The sequence below is a fragment of the Ascaphus truei genome, chromosome 12, assembly GCF_040206685.1.
Source record: "Ascaphus truei isolate aAscTru1 chromosome 12, aAscTru1.hap1, whole genome shotgun sequence".
Taxonomy (NCBI): domain Eukaryota; kingdom Metazoa; phylum Chordata; class Amphibia; order Anura; family Ascaphidae; genus Ascaphus; species Ascaphus truei.
This window is the reverse complement of record NC_134494.1, coordinates 25,284,504-25,303,447: the sequence shown is the minus strand read 5'-3', so window position 1 is coordinate 25,303,447 and position 18,944 is coordinate 25,284,504. Positions and strand designations below refer to the sequence as shown.

General features: G+C 44.7%; 1 protein-coding gene across 1 annotated transcript in view; it reads left to right on the top strand.

Annotated features, from left to right (window-relative positions):
- The window catches only part of DENND5A (DENN domain containing 5A), a 55,848-nt gene extending 43,947 nt beyond the window's left edge, over positions 1 to 11,901 (top strand). Inside the window, 6 exon segments of the mRNA XM_075567066.1 lie at positions 1,976 to 2,108; positions 2,110 to 2,158; positions 3,190 to 3,272; positions 3,572 to 3,695; positions 5,723 to 5,891; positions 10,206 to 11,901. Coding sequence (XP_075423181.1) covers positions 1,976 to 2,108; positions 2,110 to 2,158; positions 3,190 to 3,272; positions 3,572 to 3,695; positions 5,723 to 5,891; positions 10,206 to 10,389 — 742 coding nt within the window. The 3' untranslated portion in view covers positions 10,390 to 11,901.
- The last annotated feature ends 7,043 nt before the right edge of the window (positions 11,902 to 18,944 follow it).

Below are 18,944 nucleotides of genomic sequence, written 5' to 3'. Positions count from 1 at the left end.
TTCTTGAGAGGCTGTAAAAGGGGGACAAAACATTGACCCTATATTAAACACTATTTTCACTTGCATCAAGACCTGTGATTGTGGAGACTCTCACCTAGACAATTTACAGGATAATGACTGTTCTCACTGTGTGTGTATGTGTGTGTATACGCATCCGCTCATCCACCAGAAAGGCGACAAATAAGACCTCAAGAACTACAAACCGATTGGTCAACTTACAATCGGCTGCATCCAAATCGTGCAATAAGTGATTTCCCAACGTATTGAATTCGATCTACCATTCGGTTTAGGATCGGTAGATTACGAAAAAGCACTTAATTCTGTCTACACCTCAGCAGTTTTAAATGCATTAAGACGATGCTGTTGAAGCATACATTGATATCCTAAAGAGCATTTACGAGAATGCCACATCAACCATTCGATGAAGATACAAGCAAGATAAGGATCAGCAAGGGAGTACGACAGGGAGACACCATGTCACCAAAGCTTTTCACTGCAACACTTGGAAGAATTGTTTAAGGCATTGAATTGGGACTAAAAAGGAATAAAAATAAACCAGGAATTCTTGAGTCGCCTACGATTTTCAGATGGCATAGTTATTTTTGCACAAGTCTAGAAGTCCATCCGCACCTTTGCCAAAGCAACGTTAGGTGGTCCTCCAATCTCCACAAGACCAAAGTGATCAACAAAACCGATCAAAATAAATGGAATGGATGGGAACCTTTTTGAATTAAATCAATAAGAGAATGAAGATGGGATGGATTACATTTTGGAGGAAACGACAATATTAAAAAACAAAAACAAAACCTCCCCACGGTGCCCTGAGAAAAGGTTCGACCAGTGTATTCTGCCCGTGCTCACGTATGGATGGGGAACTTGAACCCCAAATGCGAAGATAATTCAGACGCTTCATACGACTAAAAGAAGTATGGAGAGATGTATGCTGGGTATTACCCGAAGAGAGAGGAAAAAGAATGGATGGGTCCGAAAGCGAACAAGTCTGTTAAATCATCACTCCGGTGAAGGAATTAAAATGGCTGTGGGCCAGACATTATCGCAAGAACAAATGACCATCATTGGACAAAGATGAAACTCTACTGCAGTGATGCGCAAAGTTTCTACGCTCCTCCCACTGCCTGCCAGGCCCAGCGCTTGCGCCCCCCACCCCTTTTCTGTGAACCGGTGTTAAAAGACGCTGTGGATCACGTGACCCACAGCTCATTTGACGTGGCGTTACCATTGCGATGCATCCAGAAGCCGGCTGAATCCCGGTTAGTTGAGGTTGCACAGGCCTTGCGCGATCCCCCGGCATTTAATTTAATTGAAGTGCTCAGGGCCTCTGCGACCCGCCGCACCCCCCAGTTTGCGCACCCCCATCTCTACTGGATTCCAAGGGAAATTTAGAAGATTAAGACGATGACCAAAAGTAACACGGGAGGATGAAATAAGAAAATGTGTTGGAGCAAATTGAAGAAGAGATCTGTAACCGCAATACCTGGTGGGGAGACCGTCTTCCAAAAGTGGTTTGACAAGGGCTGAAAATGAGAGATTAATCATCATAAAATGTAATGAGGACCCCCGATTTTGCAGATTTGGGGGCCTGGGCCCAGGATTTATTTTATGTATAGATTTGTACTTGGATTGTAAACTCTTTGGGGCAGGGTCTTCTTTTTTCCTTATGTCATTTACCTGTTGCAATTATTCGCATTATTTGTCATTTATTGTAGTGTAAGAGCTGCGTACATAGTTGGTGCTATATAAATACAAATGTATGTATTGTATTGGGTATCATCTTGTGGAATTGACACTTGAGATTGCGGGGTAATGGGGTATGGTCTTCGTCGTCTTCCTTTTTTAATTTTTTTTATTTTAATGGACATTCAGATACTGGACCGTAACCGTTTCTGCTGGTCGGACACTGATGCCGTTCACACGCCTTTGTAACGCTATGTATATGTGGACTTTGTGTCCTCAGGTTTCCTTGCGGCCGGTGGCTGGGGAAAGGGATGGATGACGGAAGTCTGGAGAGAGTCTTGGTCGGGGACCTACTCACATCAAACACAGAGACGGAAGAAAGGCCGTGCCGCACCCCTCCACTGCAACACTCCCCCCAGCATGATCAGGAGACTCGTCGCCATATCTCCCAACAGCAAACCAAGTAAGGGGGAGCACTTGCTAACTGTGCCCCGAGTATGCAGCTTCAGAACCACGGTTAGGCTACGGCTCCAGTGTCCGCTGCTGCACGTGTGAAAGCCGGCCGCGGTCTGCGGTTGAGCTGCGGGAGATCGTGGTGGGGGCGCGGCCATGACGTAACGCGGCTGGTTCACCCTCATTGGCTGAACCGCCGACGTGGCCAGCGCTCCGTCGCCACTAGAAAAGACAAAAATGTTGTCTTTACAACAATGTGGTCGCGCATCGCGATCTCTCCATGCGCGTGCAGGCTGCTACTGGGCCCGGCACCATAGAGGGGCGGATCTTGTTCCTCCCCCCCGCGCACGCGCAGCAGCTAACACTGTGGACGAGGCCTAAGGTGAGGTCACCCAGGTATTCTTCATTCAGAAATAATTCTTCTGAAGTTTTGTTTAATGTTCCTTCTGTTTCTCCTTCTGTTTGACCTAATGCATACTTTTTAATTTTTTATTTTTTTTTATATATATAAACCATGTTGATGTAGGTTATATTTAAACACATGTCCCCAAGCAGTGAATGCCAATTAAAAAATTTTCCATTATTATAGTCCTTTTAGAAAAGGCCAAAGTTCTTTTTTTTTTTTTTAATTGGATTTAATTACGTTTTTCTCTTTTTTGGTATTTTGTGAATGATTATTTTACCTGTTCATATTTTTTTCAATGTCTGTTCTGTGAGAATCCTAAAGGAGACCAGCTTATTTCTGTAACCTCTTCAATGTCATGAGGCCAGCAAGTGATGGCCAGTCCACTTTTCAGGGTGCAGCTAACCTTTCCAACTGAGTATATTACTGCACATTTTGTGTGTATTAAATAAATACTCTTTAAAACCTAAATCTACTGTATGGTCTTATTTTCTATACACAGAAAGCCCAACCGGACAGTTTTCAGATGGAGATCCCTATAGACTTAAATAGGGATGTATGGCTAAGAACTACCAGACCAACCAGTATATATATATAGAAATACTGCCACGTATTAACAATAATTTGTTTTCCTGTAGAATTAAATACAGGTCAGATACAGGAGGCTATCGGGGAGGCAGTGAATGGCATTGTTAAGCACTTCCATAAGCCAGAGAAAGAGGTAAGCATGCCACTCTTTACATTAAAGGTAACGCCTGTTCTAGGAATCCACAAACGGACCAGGTTGTTAGGACTACATGTGGTTCTGAACATCACGCTCTGCTTGTAGCACAGTCTCCGTCGTGGGCTATTTGGCCCATGGGAACACACAGCAAAATTATCCCTTGCATCCGTCCACATGTAGCACCCTAAATTCATTTGAATGTCAATATGCAAGAGAGGAGTGAACTGCTAAAACGCACAGAATTGAGTTATGACTTTTTGTTTGTGTGGGTTCTCAATCGTGTGTTTATCTTCCAGAGAGGAAGTTTAACTTTACTGCTGTGTGGTGAAAATGGACTGGTTTCAGCCCTGGAACAGGTGTTCCTGCACGGGTTCAAATCCCCACGACTCTTCAAAAGTGTCTTCATCTGGGACCTCTTAGGTAAGCAGAAAGCCAGATGTAACCGCTCTCGCTCGTTACAATACAATGACCGGGTCATTCGATGCGCGTTGCATAACTAAGGAAGCCTGATATCTGCAGCATTGTGCTCACAATTGGCACAGTGATGCAGTTCATGAATGTCTTGTGAGTTTGCATAGACTGGGCCGTTTGGGAACGCAGGGAAATCCATCAAAATCCAGACTGGCTGTCTCCTCAAATCTGAAGTAGACTCTGCAGATCGGCCAAATCTCCCATGGCAGCTTGTCTGACTCCCTGCAAACGCACTGCTCTGTGTTTTAGTGCATGTATGTGTCTGAGACCATTTACTCTGCACCCACCAGTGTGTTTATGTATGAGTGTATGTATCCTCTTTTTTTGAGGTATTGCATACTGCAGTATTCTGCAGCAAAATTACCAAAGGATCCTCTGTTCATCTGATGCATGCCTGAGTATGGTAAGGTATCGGGGGTGGGGGGAGGAGAGAAACAGAGACTCTTGCTACATCTGTACAACTGTATTTAACTTCAGCCGGGATATGACCCTTCCAAAATCAGTTTCCTCTTGTGGACCTTGATACCCATGTTTGAGACTGCTTCTATTGGCTGATAGCTATAGGAAGGCTGAGACTTGGACTGCTGGTTACAAGAAACTAGCTTTACCACGGTAAGTCCCCAGTACTGTACTCGAGACCCCTTGTATATAAAACGTAACCTGTATTTATGATAAAATGTTATTACATACTCGCCTAAGAATCGAACAACTCCACGTTAAATCTTGTGTTGTAGGTTATGGGCTCTGTTTGGAGTTGACGGATTGTGCCGCTAATGATTTAATGATCTAGAGTCTAACTGTGCCGTATACTACTATATTATTACTACTACAATAACAGGATTTGAGTTGGAGCACTTTTACACCGTACCATGTAGTTAATCGGGATTGCTATTCACAGTGGCTCCCACTTAGAACACTTTATAGCAACTAAGGGATTTGTATCCCCTGATTCCTGCTCACATTTGGTTTCTCAGTACCCCAGGATACCCCTTATACCCGGTTGGTACATATACCTTTGGGCATCCTCAGACTGTTTTTTTATGTTGAGTTGTTTGATTCCACGCGATTCTGTAATAAGTTGTTACTGTTTATAATTAAAGGTTATGTTGTGTATGTGATAGGACTTGAGTGCAGTATTGGTGACTTACCTCTTGCCTCCCTTGGAAATCTAGTTTTTGAGAAGTCTACTCCCTGTTCCCCTCCCCTTTTCTGTACTATATTTGGTGCTGAGCAGGGATCTTTCTTGTTTTGGTCTTGGACTGCAGGTTCACTCAACTGTACAGATGTAGCAGCAGATTAGATGTGCCACTGTTTTGCCGGCGTTTGGAGACCACGTGAAATGTCCCCCCCTTTTTTTTTTACCAGCAAAACAGCCTAGTCTGAATTAACAAACGATTTGCCAAGCATGAAGTGAATGCATGGCAATGTCGACTAATATGCTAGATTCACTTAATACTCGCACTACAAATAGGCGGGCCATACCATGTTTCCCTCACTGCCGGGGGATATTTTGTGGACATCTTGTGAATTTGCAAAGTCTAAGAATGATGTAGAAATAGCCGTGTTAGTCCAGTTGCGATAGTGCAGAGTAAATGAGTACTTCAGTATTCGGTGATACCTTTTTTTTAATTTGGACTAACAATTGATATTACAAGACAGGACTTTCAAAAGTTCTCCTCACTCTTCCTCACGTCAAGCATTTTTGATTGGTAAATCACTATTGCTTGACCTGAGGAAGAGAGAACTCTGGAAAGTCTTGTCTTGTAATATCAATTGTTAGTCCAAATAAAAAAGGTATCACCGAATACTGAAGTACTTAAGGTCCAAGACTAAGTTTGGATGGTAACATACAACGATACTCCAGAGAGTCATCTCTACAATTGGTAATCACTCTGAAGCTCAGATTTCCAGTTGTAGTTGATTCTTGTGTTTTTAATCCATTTTTTTTTTTTTTTAAATAAAATGGTTGATCTTAGAAAAAGCACAAGCATATTACGAGGCACTCGAGCTGAATGAGTTGGTGCCAGAGGAAGACTGGCAGAAAAGAGCCAGAAACTTCTGCCGGTTCATTAATGCCATCAACAGCACCCCGAGAAACATTGGAAAGGACGGGAAGTTTCAGATGTTGGTTTGCTTGGGAGCCAGGTAAGAAATGACCTGATACAATTTCACTTCCCCCCCCCCCCCCCCCCACACCCCCAATCGCTTAATTCCTGTGTCATCCTAATTACATACAACATTGGGAAACCTTGCCGTGGTAATGTATGATGAATAAATATTGACGCGCAATTTGTTCGGGGTTTCCTAAAATGCGTGCGGCCATGCTTTTCTAGCAGGCGATGTAAAGGGCCAATCCCGCCTAGGACCAACGCAAACTAATTCAATTGACCTTTTTAGAGGTGTAATCTCACATAGTCGGTTGAATTTTTTGGTGGCCTCCTGAATGGGGAAGTGTTTTCTTTCCTCTATCTCCCCGCCCTCTCTTCATCAGAGAGCCAATAAAGATAAGGGAAGGTGGGACTCTTGTACCAACGCTCACGGAAAACAGTGACATCACGACAAAAGGGAACCGCCGGAGGTAATCACACCGCTCCCAAGTCTAACTTTAACAAAGAAGTTAATACTTATAGGTGTCAGATTTAAGTTAAAAAAAGCTGTTCATTACCCAGATGGGATCCCTTAATCACGTTACTGGAATTGGTTTACTTTGGTCCTATGATGGATTGCCTCTTGAAGGGGTCACATCTGGGTGATTTGAGATATATAGAGATATATATATCTATATACAGGCATACCCAGCATTAACGTACGCAATGGGACCGGAGCATGTATGTAAAGCGAAAATGTACTTAAAGTGAAGCACTACCTTTTCCCCACTTATCGATGCATGTACTGTACTGCAATCGTCATGTACGTGCATAACTGATGTAAATAACGCATGTGTAACAGGCTCTATAGTCTCCCCGCTTGCGCACAGCTTTGGTACAGGTAGGGAGCCGGTATTGCTGTTCAGAACGTGATGACAGGTGCATGCGTGAGCTGCCGTTTGCCTATTGGGCGATATGTACTTGCGAGTGTACTTAAAGTGAGTGTACTTAAAGTGGGGTACGCCTGTATATATCTCTATATATATATATATCTCTATATATATATATATATCTCTATATATATATATATATCTCATCTCTCTCTCTCTCTCTCTCTCTCTCTCTCTCTCTCTCTCTCTCTCTCTCTCTCTCTCTCTCTCTCTCTCTCTCTCTCTCTCTCTCTCTATAGAATCTATATCTATCTCTCTCAAATATATATATATATATATATATATATTACCCAAATCTGACATCTATAAGTATTTCTAACTTGTGTTTTAAAGTCAGACTTGAGTAGTTTATTTTCCTCTGTCTGCTCCCTTGTGAGATGTCGGTGTGTGTGATCAGCAAGCGCTTGTACAGCCAGGGCCCCCACCCCATCTCCCCTTCTCTTTATTGGTTCTCTAATACGGACAGGGTGGGATAAGGGGAACGAAAACACTTGGAGGGAGAAGTTGACCATTCGGAGGCCGCCAAGCAAGGTAACCTGGAGGACAGTTTGCCCCTTTAATAGCGCCGTTTACTGCAGATTTGTAATCGCGGCTGCATTCCAAGGCCTCCTATTGAGCACTAAACGCAAGCAGCAGGGTGATGTGTTATTGGATATTTCTTATTGTTCTTTAACCCGCCACATGTGGGGTAACAAGTACAGATGTAGCAGGTGTTGGCCGCTGCCCTTTTTCGTGCACGGCCAATTGTTATTTAAGTAGTGCCTGCTGGTACGCAGCATGTATCCGGCTACACCGTGAGAGCGATAACGACTGCTACGTCTGTATTGTGGGGTTTTTCTTAAAGATCCATACTGCCATCCCATAGTCATGCATAGTATAGACCAGGGGTGGGCAACTCCGTCCTCGAGCCACCAACTGGTCCGGTTTTATGGCTATTTCTGCTTCAGCAGCGGTGGCTCATTCAAGACTGTGGCAAGTGGATCATCAGGAAGCGCATACCATGTGGGAACACATAAAAAGAAAAATGCTTTTGGTGCAATATTGTGCAAACAGTGGTGAAGTAGAGTTGCTAGCACAGAATGTGTACACAGAATACTCACAAACGTGAGGTAGGATGAAGGCACATAAAGGTATCTTTAAGAGCTGGTGTCAATCTGTGGAGTATGGTGTTGCCAGAATAGTGTGGTTCCCAGCTGACCTTAGGGCAGGAAAACACTGGACATAGCGTAGACCGTAAAACAATTTAATAAACGAAGTAGTTATAATCCAATCTACTCACATGTTGCAAGATTAAAAACAGCATTTTAGATCTCAATGATCTCTGCAAATATCGCTCGATGCTGCCACCGGATGGGGCCTCTCTCTCTGGTCTCCCTCCTTCTCTGCTGTGCGTGTCACGAGTGCGTGTCAGCAACCGGAAGTGACGTCATCGGCATACAAGGGTTCCGGTGGGTAGAGACAGCGTCACTCTACGCGTTTCACCTTACTTGGCGTCCTCAGGAGTGACGTTGTGAGAGGTATAACTGATATATATACACCCTCCAATTAGTAGTTAATTGATTTACTGGGAGATGCTGGTAGACAATTATCTCTAGGATTACAATTGCCTAGATAGTTGCTCTGGTGTATAGCAGGGGTAATTGGGCACACAATCTTGCAGGGCAGTCAGTAAGACTTAACCACTAAATGCCTGTCCATTGATGTATTGGACATATGTATTCTGCAGACAGTGATTGCCCAACGGCACCCGCTATATCAGACATGTAGATGTGTTACTTGCATATAAATAGAGCCATATTATTAAACACCAGAGTATGTAAGGGATATCCAGATCACTTATAAATGTGGCTATCCCTTACATACTCTGGTGTTTAATAATATGGCTCTATTTATATGCAAGTAACACATCTACATGTCTGATATAGCGGGTGCCGTTGGGCAGTCACTGTCTGCAGAATACATATGTCCAATACATCAATGGACAGGCATTTAGTGGTTAAGTCTTACTGACTGCCCTGCAAGACTGTGTGCCCAATTACCCCTGCTATACACCAGAGCAACCATCTAGGCAATTGTAATCCTAGAGATAATTGTCTACCAGCATCTCCCAGTAAATCAATTAACTACTAATTGGAGGGTGTATATATATCAGTTATACCTCTCACAACGTCACTCCTGAGGACGCCAAGTAAGGTGAAATGCATAGAGTGACGCTGTCTCTACCCACCGGAACCCTTGTATGCCGATGACGTCACTTCCGGTTGCTGACACGCACTCGTGACACGCACAGCAGAGAAGGAGGGAGACCAGAGAGAGAGGCCCCATCCGGTGGCAGCATCGAGCGATATTTGCAGAGATCATTGAGATCTAAAATGCTGTTTTTAATCTTGCAACATGTGAGTAGATTGGATTATAACTACTTCATTTATTAAATTGTTTTACGGTCTACGCTATGTCCAGTGTTTTCCTGCCCTAAGGTCAGCTGGGAACCACACTATTCTGGCAACACCATACTCCACAGATTGACACCAGCTCTTAAAGATACCTTTATGTGCCTTCATCCTACCTCACGTTTGTGAGTATTCTGTGTACACATTCTGTGCTAGCAACTCTACTTCACCACTGTTTGCACAATATTGCACCAAAAGCATTTTTCTTTTTATGTGTTCCCACATGGTATGCGCTTCCTGATGATCCACTTGCCACTTTCTATGAGGATTGAGAAAGAAATCCTACACCAGGTCACAGCTGCAATCAACCATTGTGTTTGTCTAAGTATCACCATTATCACTATTGTATTGATTATATCACTGTTATTGTAAATGTATATGAGCGCCAAATTTGGTTAAACACTCCACACACACTCATTCAAGACTGTGCAACCTGTGCTGAAGCAGGGATATCCCTAATACCTTGGCTGTTGGTGGCTCTTGAAGACTGATGTGGGGCACCCCTGGATTTGACCATTCAAGCCCGACAGAGGCATACTCATTTCAGAGGCTGCAGCTTTCGAAATTTAGGGCTCAATTTATACCAGATGCCGCTAGGTGGCAGCGCGATTCGGTGACGTCACCCTGGCGCTGCCGCCGCGCGGCATCTTGATTAGACCAAGGAAACAGTAAAGCGGAGACAGGGCGGCGTGGCCGTGAGTGGTTCTCCCTCATTGGCTGGAACCACTCATGTGACGCGGCCGTCCCAGCCAAGAACAAATCTGAGGATCGCACCAGGAGACATCTGCCCTGCAGTTCCACGCGGTGCGCACGCTGCAACAGGTATGAGCGTTTCTACTGGGGGGTTTTTTAATGTTGTATTTCAGGCGTGCGACTGCGCGCCGCCGCACACAACTTTTGGTATAATCGCGGTCCTAGAGCCACAAATATACAAACTCTTTGCCTAACCGTTCTTGTCCCTCTTTTGTTTAGGGACCACTATTTGCACCACTGGATCGCCTTGCTTGCAGACTGCCCCATCACAGCACAAATGTACGACGACACCGCTCTGATCAAGGGCCACACCTTGGTGAATTCTTTAATCCGAGTGCTACAGACACTGCAGGAGTTCAACATCACCTTGGAAACCTCTCTCGTCAAAGGAATCAACATCTGACCCCGGCGGAGAAGCGAGCCAAGCGATAAGAGGAACCACCTACTGTGCACAGAGACGTCTCCGTTACGTAGCTCTGGCTACACAGGACAAGAGCACAGCAACTGCAAAGCCTGCCTGGGTTGGACCTTCACGCTCCATGTAAAATAATGGCGGACGTTGGGCTGGAGAGCTATTTTATAGTTTGTGCTCTGGTTACATCCTTTCATGTGAAAGCGGTTAAAGTGAATATTGCACAGCTTGTTCTGAAGCTTCTGTATTTACTTGCTATGGAGGTAGGGTGCAAAGAGGCATTCGTTTTGTCTAATCATGTTCCGGTCATCATGTACACACTCCTGGTGCAGGGTCGTGGTAATGATTTTTCTAAACCGTCTGTTACATTGTATTGATCTTTGCTTTGAGGCATGTCATCACTCCTTTGCTGTTACAGAAAAATATATATTTTTAAATGTTATTGTGCTAGATCACTGTTGGTAAGTCATAACTTTTTTTTCTTTGTCAGTATTAATTTTGCCTGTGATCAAAGGTGGACACACCTTCTTTATTGCTGCATTTACAGGCCAATGTTTTATTTTTATTTTTAAACTCCTGCATTATTTTATTTATTTGAACTGGTTAGTGTTATTGTTATTATTTTTGTCCTAACCGCTCTAGCGCCAGAGGGATCTAGACTGCATTGCTCTAAAGGTTCCTCTAGCACTGATGGGATTACATTTATTTGGAAGCGGACAGTGGAGGAACCTCTTACAGCAGATATTTGATGGGTCACATGGTGGTTTGGTTACAAATGATTTTGGATTGCCCGAGGACGTTATGTTCTGCTGTTTCGCTACAGTGATGCAATAATTTGAGGATCAGTTAACTCGTTTAAGATTGTGTACACCAGGGGTGGCCAACTCTGTCCTCCAGGACCACCACCAGGGCAGGTTTTTTAGGATATCCCTGCTTCAGCACAGGTGGCTTAGTCGTTGACTGAAAACCTGACCTGGAGGTGGCCCTTGGACTGGAGCTGGCCATCCCTGGTGCACAACTTAAATCTGTGTTGAGTCATTGTCTACCTGTGCTGGAAGGGGAGGGGGAGAGAGCGCTACGCTATTCACTCCAGGGACCACCCCCCTTTGTTCCCTAGATATTTACCAGTTTAGTTACCAATGTCTCCTCATGGACATTTAAACAGCCATCTAATAGGAAGATGGACCACCCCACCCATGGTTGTGGTTTCCCTGAGGATCATGGGACCCGTGAGATTTGGCGGCCACGTCGATTTTTCTCTAAATGCGGGAAATGCTACGCTGGTAAGTATTGCAGGAGCCAGGAGATTACCGTAGCTACAAGTAGCACGGATCATCTCCGGAAGACCCCCGCGGTTCCAATTCTATATCAAAAAGAAAAATCTAAAGTAGGCAGGATTGCTGCATGAAGAGATTAACCATTTCCTCACAGCTGCCCGTGTAATGGATCAAAATCATGAGGTACTTTTTTGCACAGCCTAAAAATAAAAACATTTACACAACTTATCCGTGTAATTGGCTTCATTGGAAAAAGTTCAACCAACCCTAAATTAAGTTTGACTTGTTTCTTTCCTCTGAAATGTTTAGTGTTTTGTTTTTTAGTGGGTCCTATTTAATATTGATACAATTTTACTTGTTTAGTTATTGTTGATGGCGTTGTCATGACGTGCCACATTCTCCAGATCGCGTTCCAGATAGGCACCAAAGCATTGATATGAGAAGCGGTCACATACACACTACATAGTGTAGAGGTTTAGTTGTAGCCAGGACTTGGGGTTCCTTTTGCCCCCTCCCGCCCCCAACCCGATGCTAATCCTTACAATAAACCCTTTTCTAGAGATTCTCTGCTTCTCTCTCCTGTGCTCAGGGTTGAGGTTGTTGATCGTGGAGCACGGGTTGCCCATATCCCTGATGGGTATGTACTGATTCGGCCATATGGTTAATATGCAATGCAGCCCTCTTCAGCATGGATTATAGATTCCTAACACACACACACAGTACACACTTCACTTTGACTCTGTTGCACAAAAATCTTTCCGTTACTATTCTAGTACTGTGACTTGTCCACCTTTTTAACGGTTTACTTTTTGTATTATTTATTTTGTGATTAAAACATTTGTCTTATCTGTCATTTGTTTCTTTATAAGATTTGATATCCCCTGTCATTGATCTAGATCTCTTGCTATAGACGAATTGGAAAATAATATTGTATTTGAATGCATTTTTGCACATGACACTAGTGCAAGTTACTGTGTGTGTCAGCTGCTCTGCTACAGGGGGAAGACTATAATTGAATTGTAAATGTATTTAAACAATTGGGGCTTTTAAAACCGGAAGATGGTTTATGTTGATTCACAGATGAGACAAGCTTATCAATACCTGAAAAAACTCATGGCTGTGATGGTTTTACATGCCTTGATTCAGTGCTTCAGCACGGAAACGTATATTTGAGTATTCTAATCGCGCAGTGATGGAATGCAAAAGGCGGGGTCTAATTTCTCAAGTGTGATGGGCATCATGGAAATGGCCATTCAAATGAATACACTCACAACAAGTCTTAATCTGTTAATGTTTATGGTAAGTGCAACTTTGTATAACACTGAAATAAACCAATATAGCAGGATATTGGCACTGGGGGATGATTTGATATACTGCAGTGCCTTACAGAGGTGAGATGCAAGCACTTGTTGAGAGGTAGTGGTTTTAGTAAGGTGGGAACAGGAGAGGAAGCATCATTCTTTGTCACTGAATCTATTAACTGCTGCATGCTGTGTAATCGGTGTCTCATGCTCACACTCCTTTTAGTACTTCCTGTACTGGAACAAAAGAATTGAGGTGCACCATATTTTGTCAGGGGTCTGATCTGGTGTTACATCCCGTTGTGTGAATTAATTTGATGGTAGGAAGGCACCCGGTACTCATGAAGTTGAAGAAAAGGTTTCTTTCTTGAATATACATATTCCTCCTACTCGTTTCGGTCCCAGCTGGGACTGAAATGCGTAGGAGGAATATGTATATTCAAGAACGAAACCTTTTTCTTCAACTTGATGGGTGCCCACTGCCTTCCTACCATTGGTTATGAATTAATTCTTCCCATGTGGAAAAGAGATCGGTGCTTCTTTGTAACTTTACATGTAGTCCTAGATATTCAATAGCCCCTGACTAAATATTTAATACTAAGAAAGTAAGGTCACTCTTGATAATGTGTCTGCAACTTTCTGCAGCCACCCGTTTTAAATCTCTATACAGAGCTGACATGAACTTTTTCTTGACTCGATCTTCTCACTGCTCTTCCCACCAGGCAATTACTAATCTCAATCGCTGATCCCGTCAGGCTGTGGTTATCCCAGCGATCTTATGGGGTCGCACCCTACCAGTATGGAACCATTGTGCCGAGTTCAGGACAGTTAGCCACCCTCATTTTGAAGCCATGTTTTACATGCGCAATGTGGCTGCACAATTCTGTGGCACTCTACATACACTGTAAGCGGTATATACGAAAAACGAAATATTTCATGCAATTTTTACTAATGTCCTACTGATGCCAAGATCCACAAAAGGAGCGTTAAGCTTTAGCACACCTTTACGCCCATTCAGAAGCTCGGGCCGCCTACATCTGCGTCGCCATCTGAAAAAGTTCCCCAAGAGCTGCTCCTTTGCACAGGGACAGCGTGCCATGGGTTAACATCTGGGATTGTTTGCAATGTGTTTCGTCAGCCCCACCCATTGCCATTTTTATTGCTCTGGACTAAAGAACTTGCATAGCGCAGCTGAATTTCTTCAGAACCTCTTCAGCCTACATCCACATCGCCCCAAAGGGTGTCAGCCGTTTTACTGCCATTCCGCTAATGTTACAGCTGCTCTGTTACAATCTGAAACACGCCAACCTTTTCATCTTCCCATAACGCATATTTCCACGTTCCCCTTCTTTATAGATTGCAAGTTCCTTGGGACAGGGCCCTCACCTACTGCGACAATGCATGTTTAATGTTCGTTATTTTTATTGTTTGTCATCCTCCACCCCTGTTGTACTGTGCTACGGAATATGTTGGCGCATTATAAATAAATTATATTGTATGGGACTAAAAAACAAAACAAAAAGAACATGCTAAAACTTGGCACCCTTTTCTGGAGCTGGGCCAAAGAGGTTTAATGTGTCCACAAGATGGCACTGTTTACCTAATGCTCCACAAGCTTTGGGGCTCAGTGCAGGGTTATCCTTATTCCTCCTGGCAAACCAAGTCTTTTGAATAACTTTTTGGTAGATCCTCCAGTTTAAATGTGAAATAAGGCACCTAAAGGTAGGTTTACCTATTATGGATCCAGCATGGCAGCGTGTCTGTCACTTGCAGAGAAATGTGGTGACGACCCCTCTAGTATCCATGGGGTTAAAAATTAAGTATTTTTATTTGTGGGGGGGAGGGGGGGTGCACAATTCATAATTGACTTGATACAAATGCATTGCTGGTATTTTGTGCAGTTGGGTTCATATCTGCAGACTTCTGCTCATCCGCTCCCTCCCTGCTTGTCTTTCAGAGCATTGCACCTAAAACTTGTTCTCTTCCAAATCCCTGCAGAGCATTGCATATGAATCCCTTCTTTGCTGGCAGCCTGGCCTCAGAAGATGAAATCCTTTTTTTGTTTTTTTCCAGTTGAGATACCCAGCAGCCAAGGTCAGGGCGGATTTATTTTGGGTAGTATTTGCATTCTGGCCGGTATGAGAATAATCGAAGAGCAAGTCTTTATGATGTGATGTGAAATGTTTCTGTGCTGGACTTAGAATTTCCCACCAGCTTCTGTTCCTTGGGGATTTCTGGAAATCATCCACGTTTTCCGAAGTCCTGCAGATGACAAGTCTCCGCTTTTAATGTAACATTCCAGCTTTAGTGAGACTGCTTTGCCTGTAGAATGTGTATTATATGAAAAAAAGATGGCATTGGTTCTCTGAATCCCTCTAATCGCTGTGTTGACCAATAAAGATCATCCAGAGCCTTGTCGAGGACCATTTTGTTTCTGGCTTGGTTGCCATGTCTCCATCAAGGAAAGAGGACAGTCACAGGGCCGGCTGGGACGTTCGTGGGGCTCGGTGCAGGGACTTGGGCGGGGGGGCATCGGCTCTTACAGTATCCGGCGGAATCCCCCTGCCCCTCCCCCCCATCCTGCATTGTCCAGACATCATGGCTTCGCAACGTCCAATGGCATCGCCATGATAACGGGGCGTCACGGCAACGCACCTCCATTGGGCATCGCAGATCCCTGATGCCGCGAGAAGGTAAGAGAGTTAGACGCCCTGCGCTGTCCCCCGGCAACCGGTTTCATTGTCATGGGAGGCAGAGCGGGGCCTGTAACCACGGGGCTCGGTGGCTTGAGGCCCTAATGTGTTACTGAGCCCTTTTGCGCTACATTATTGTTTATTTGTAAAATCCCAACATATTCCGCAGCGGGGTACAGCGGCATCAATTACATCAACAGAATGACTTACAAATAAGGACGAAAGTGCAGAACATACAGAAGGTAACCAGGGCGCTGCTCACAAGAGCTTACAATCTAGCGGCGAGTTTAATTGATGTGGTCTCGTATACATCGCATTTTTGTTGACTTCATTGAATCTTAACCTCCCGTCTGTGACCAAACCTCTTAACTCGCCGGTGCGCAAAGTGGGGTGTGCGCGAGATTCGTTGCGGGGGGGTGCGGGGTTTACAGAGGCCTCGCGCGCTTCCCGAATACATTCAAATTAATGCTGGGGGTGCAGGGCCTCTGTAAAACTTAATTTACCTTGATTCAGACGCTCCTGGGGACGCGTCGCCATGGCAATGCGGCGTCAAATGACGTCAAGTTGCCGTGACAACATGACGCCAGGACGTCTGAATCGAGGTAAGGGGGGGGGGCGGCGCGCGAGGAGAGGGTGATGGCCAGCAGGGGGGCGCGGGGAAAAAAAGGATTGCGCTCCCCTGCTCTAATTTATCCACGGTCTACACACCTCTGGCAGTGTCTACCAATAGGAGAAAGATACACCCACACCGGTCGGCTCGTTATGTTTCCCAGACTTTCAGTAACTCCTCATTTTTAGCAGTGTGGTCTCGCTCACTAAAATTGGTACTTAAAGGAGCAATCCAAGCGCCTTTAAAAAAACTTAAGCCGTGGGTTTTCGGAGCTGACCCCCCCCCCCCGTTCATTTCAGCTCCAGTGACCCTTTGCTTCCGGAGGTGCTTGCATCCATAGTAGGTGCCGGTAGCCACTCTGGCTGAGCGAGCTCGGCCTCCAAGTTGAAAACTTCTGCATCGCTCAGGCTAATAGGAAGCCAAACCTGATGACGTCACGACTCCCTATTGGGCGTTGGAGTTTTGAAACGCCGCCATAATGTGAACCCTGGGAGCGGAGTGTCTAACGGCACCTACTAGGGTGGTAAGTATCTCCGCAAGCAGGGGGGGGGGGTTCCCAGAACGGAAATGAATGGGGTTTGCCTCCAGAGACCCCCTGCTACAATAAAGAGCTTGGATTGCCGCTCTAAATCCTGTTTGTGGTCCAGATCTCCTCAATTCTCACTGATCTAGGTGTAGTTGACACCCCTGCAAAGAGGCACCAAAAGAAGACATTATCCATGTCTAGTTGACCATGTTATAATTGTGCCAGTCTGTAACATCTCAAGAGCAGTGATTTATACCCCAATATAAATCATCCTGGCTACTTTTCTGCAACACCCGCTGCCTTTTTGTGCTCAGCCCCTCAGCCACACGCGGGCCTCTTGACATTGCACAGCTGTTTCAGGAGGGTAAGAATACTCTGGCTAGGTAATCCCCTTCCTCTGTCCACCTTCCCAGCCTGGGAAAATGACTGCCAGATCCTCAGTGGCATATTTCCAGGGGGATGGGAAGGTAATTCATCTATTCCCTTGACATTACAGACATCATTTTGTATAAACTGTGCCTCCCCCCACCCCCTCTCCGCTAATGAGCACAGGCTACCTGTATTACTTCGCATTATGTTGCCGTCTCCTCTGACGGCATTGTCTGCCATGGTTAGAATGCTTATACACAGTGGTGGTTCTTTGATTACAAAGAGCACGTTCCTTTCCCGCTCCTAGCTGCGCCCGGCTGTGTTTTAAGTACGATCGCATCACCAGACTTCGGCAATCGTGACCACGTGATCACTTCGGTAGCAATCACGTGGTTGCTACTTCCGTTGACATCACCCGGAAGGAAGTGAGTGGGGGTGGGGTGCCGTTTAGTGCTCCAGTGGGGCGTTGAGTGTGATCGCCCCCTAAAGAAAAACTAAACTAGCATTAAGCGCATGACTTACTCAGCACCCCATGGCGTGCTGGTCCTCAACACAGCAGGTATGTCGCAAAGGCAGCAAAAGGGTTAATGGTGAGAGGCTTTTCTATCTATCTACTTTTATTTAAAAATATGAGAAATGGCCGTTTTGCAATAAACAAACAAACTGATGACCCTGTCACTGTCCCTCACTGGTGTGTGTTTAGGAACGAAGGTGCCGGAAACCAAAGCAAAGAAAAATGAATGTTTATCTAAACTACAATAAGTACTTCCACATGAAATAGAGAGATGTGCGAGCTAGAGGAAGTATTTATCCCACCCCGGTTATTATACCAGGCCCCGTGCCTAGTAACTTTATCATCACTATAGAGAGTTTCTGGTCTGTAAAATACACACTTCTTTAAGCCAGGTCTGCGCTGAGAAGCTGTGTAATGTGGCAGGCATAAGTTTATAAGGGTCAATGTTAAAATGCACAAAAAGCAAAGCGTGATATACTTTGAGTTCTTGTCTGTGTGCATGTCATTACCCAGAATCCCTAGCTGCAGTGGAAGCACTCTACGCTAAGAGATAATGGGGAAAGACAGGGGTGCAGACCTGTTTTAGATGGGAACGTGCTCACACGTGGTGTTGTTTTTGTCACTTTTACTCGCCATAACTTATTTTGTTTTTGGTAAAAGTTGTGCTTGAAAAAAAAAAAGTCATATTCGAATTGGGCGAGGTACTCATCCTATGTTATAGAATAATGGATTTTTGTTTACAGAAGAAATGCAGAAACTGAATTTAACTGAATAAACCAAATCCGATATATCTAACAAAGTTTGCTGTTGGGGCTTGAAATTAGTTGCATGACCGCTCAATGTTGGAGGTAATGAAATCATCTTTCAAATGATTGTGACGAAACCATTCCATATAAATGACGTGTGACTTTCCTACATTCCATCGTGGGATATTTGCGCTTGTCTTGCCGCGGTTTTGTTAGATTGGAGTGACGCTTTATAGAACCTCTCAGACAATATTCTGCGTTTGTAAACCTTGCTCAGGGAAACCAACATTATGTTACAGATACAGATGTAGCAAGACTTACTGCTTGTGTTGCCGCGTTCCTGCGATGACTGCGGCCCGGATGGAATAATGTTTCTGATCCAGAAGCACGGACCCCCATGGCGTGATCAGGGGAGACACTGTCCCCAGCGGGTGTTTGCTTCTTCGGCCTCAGCGCTGGGCGCAGCAAGTCTGGCTGCATCTGTACATAGTAATATCCTGTAGGAGTGGG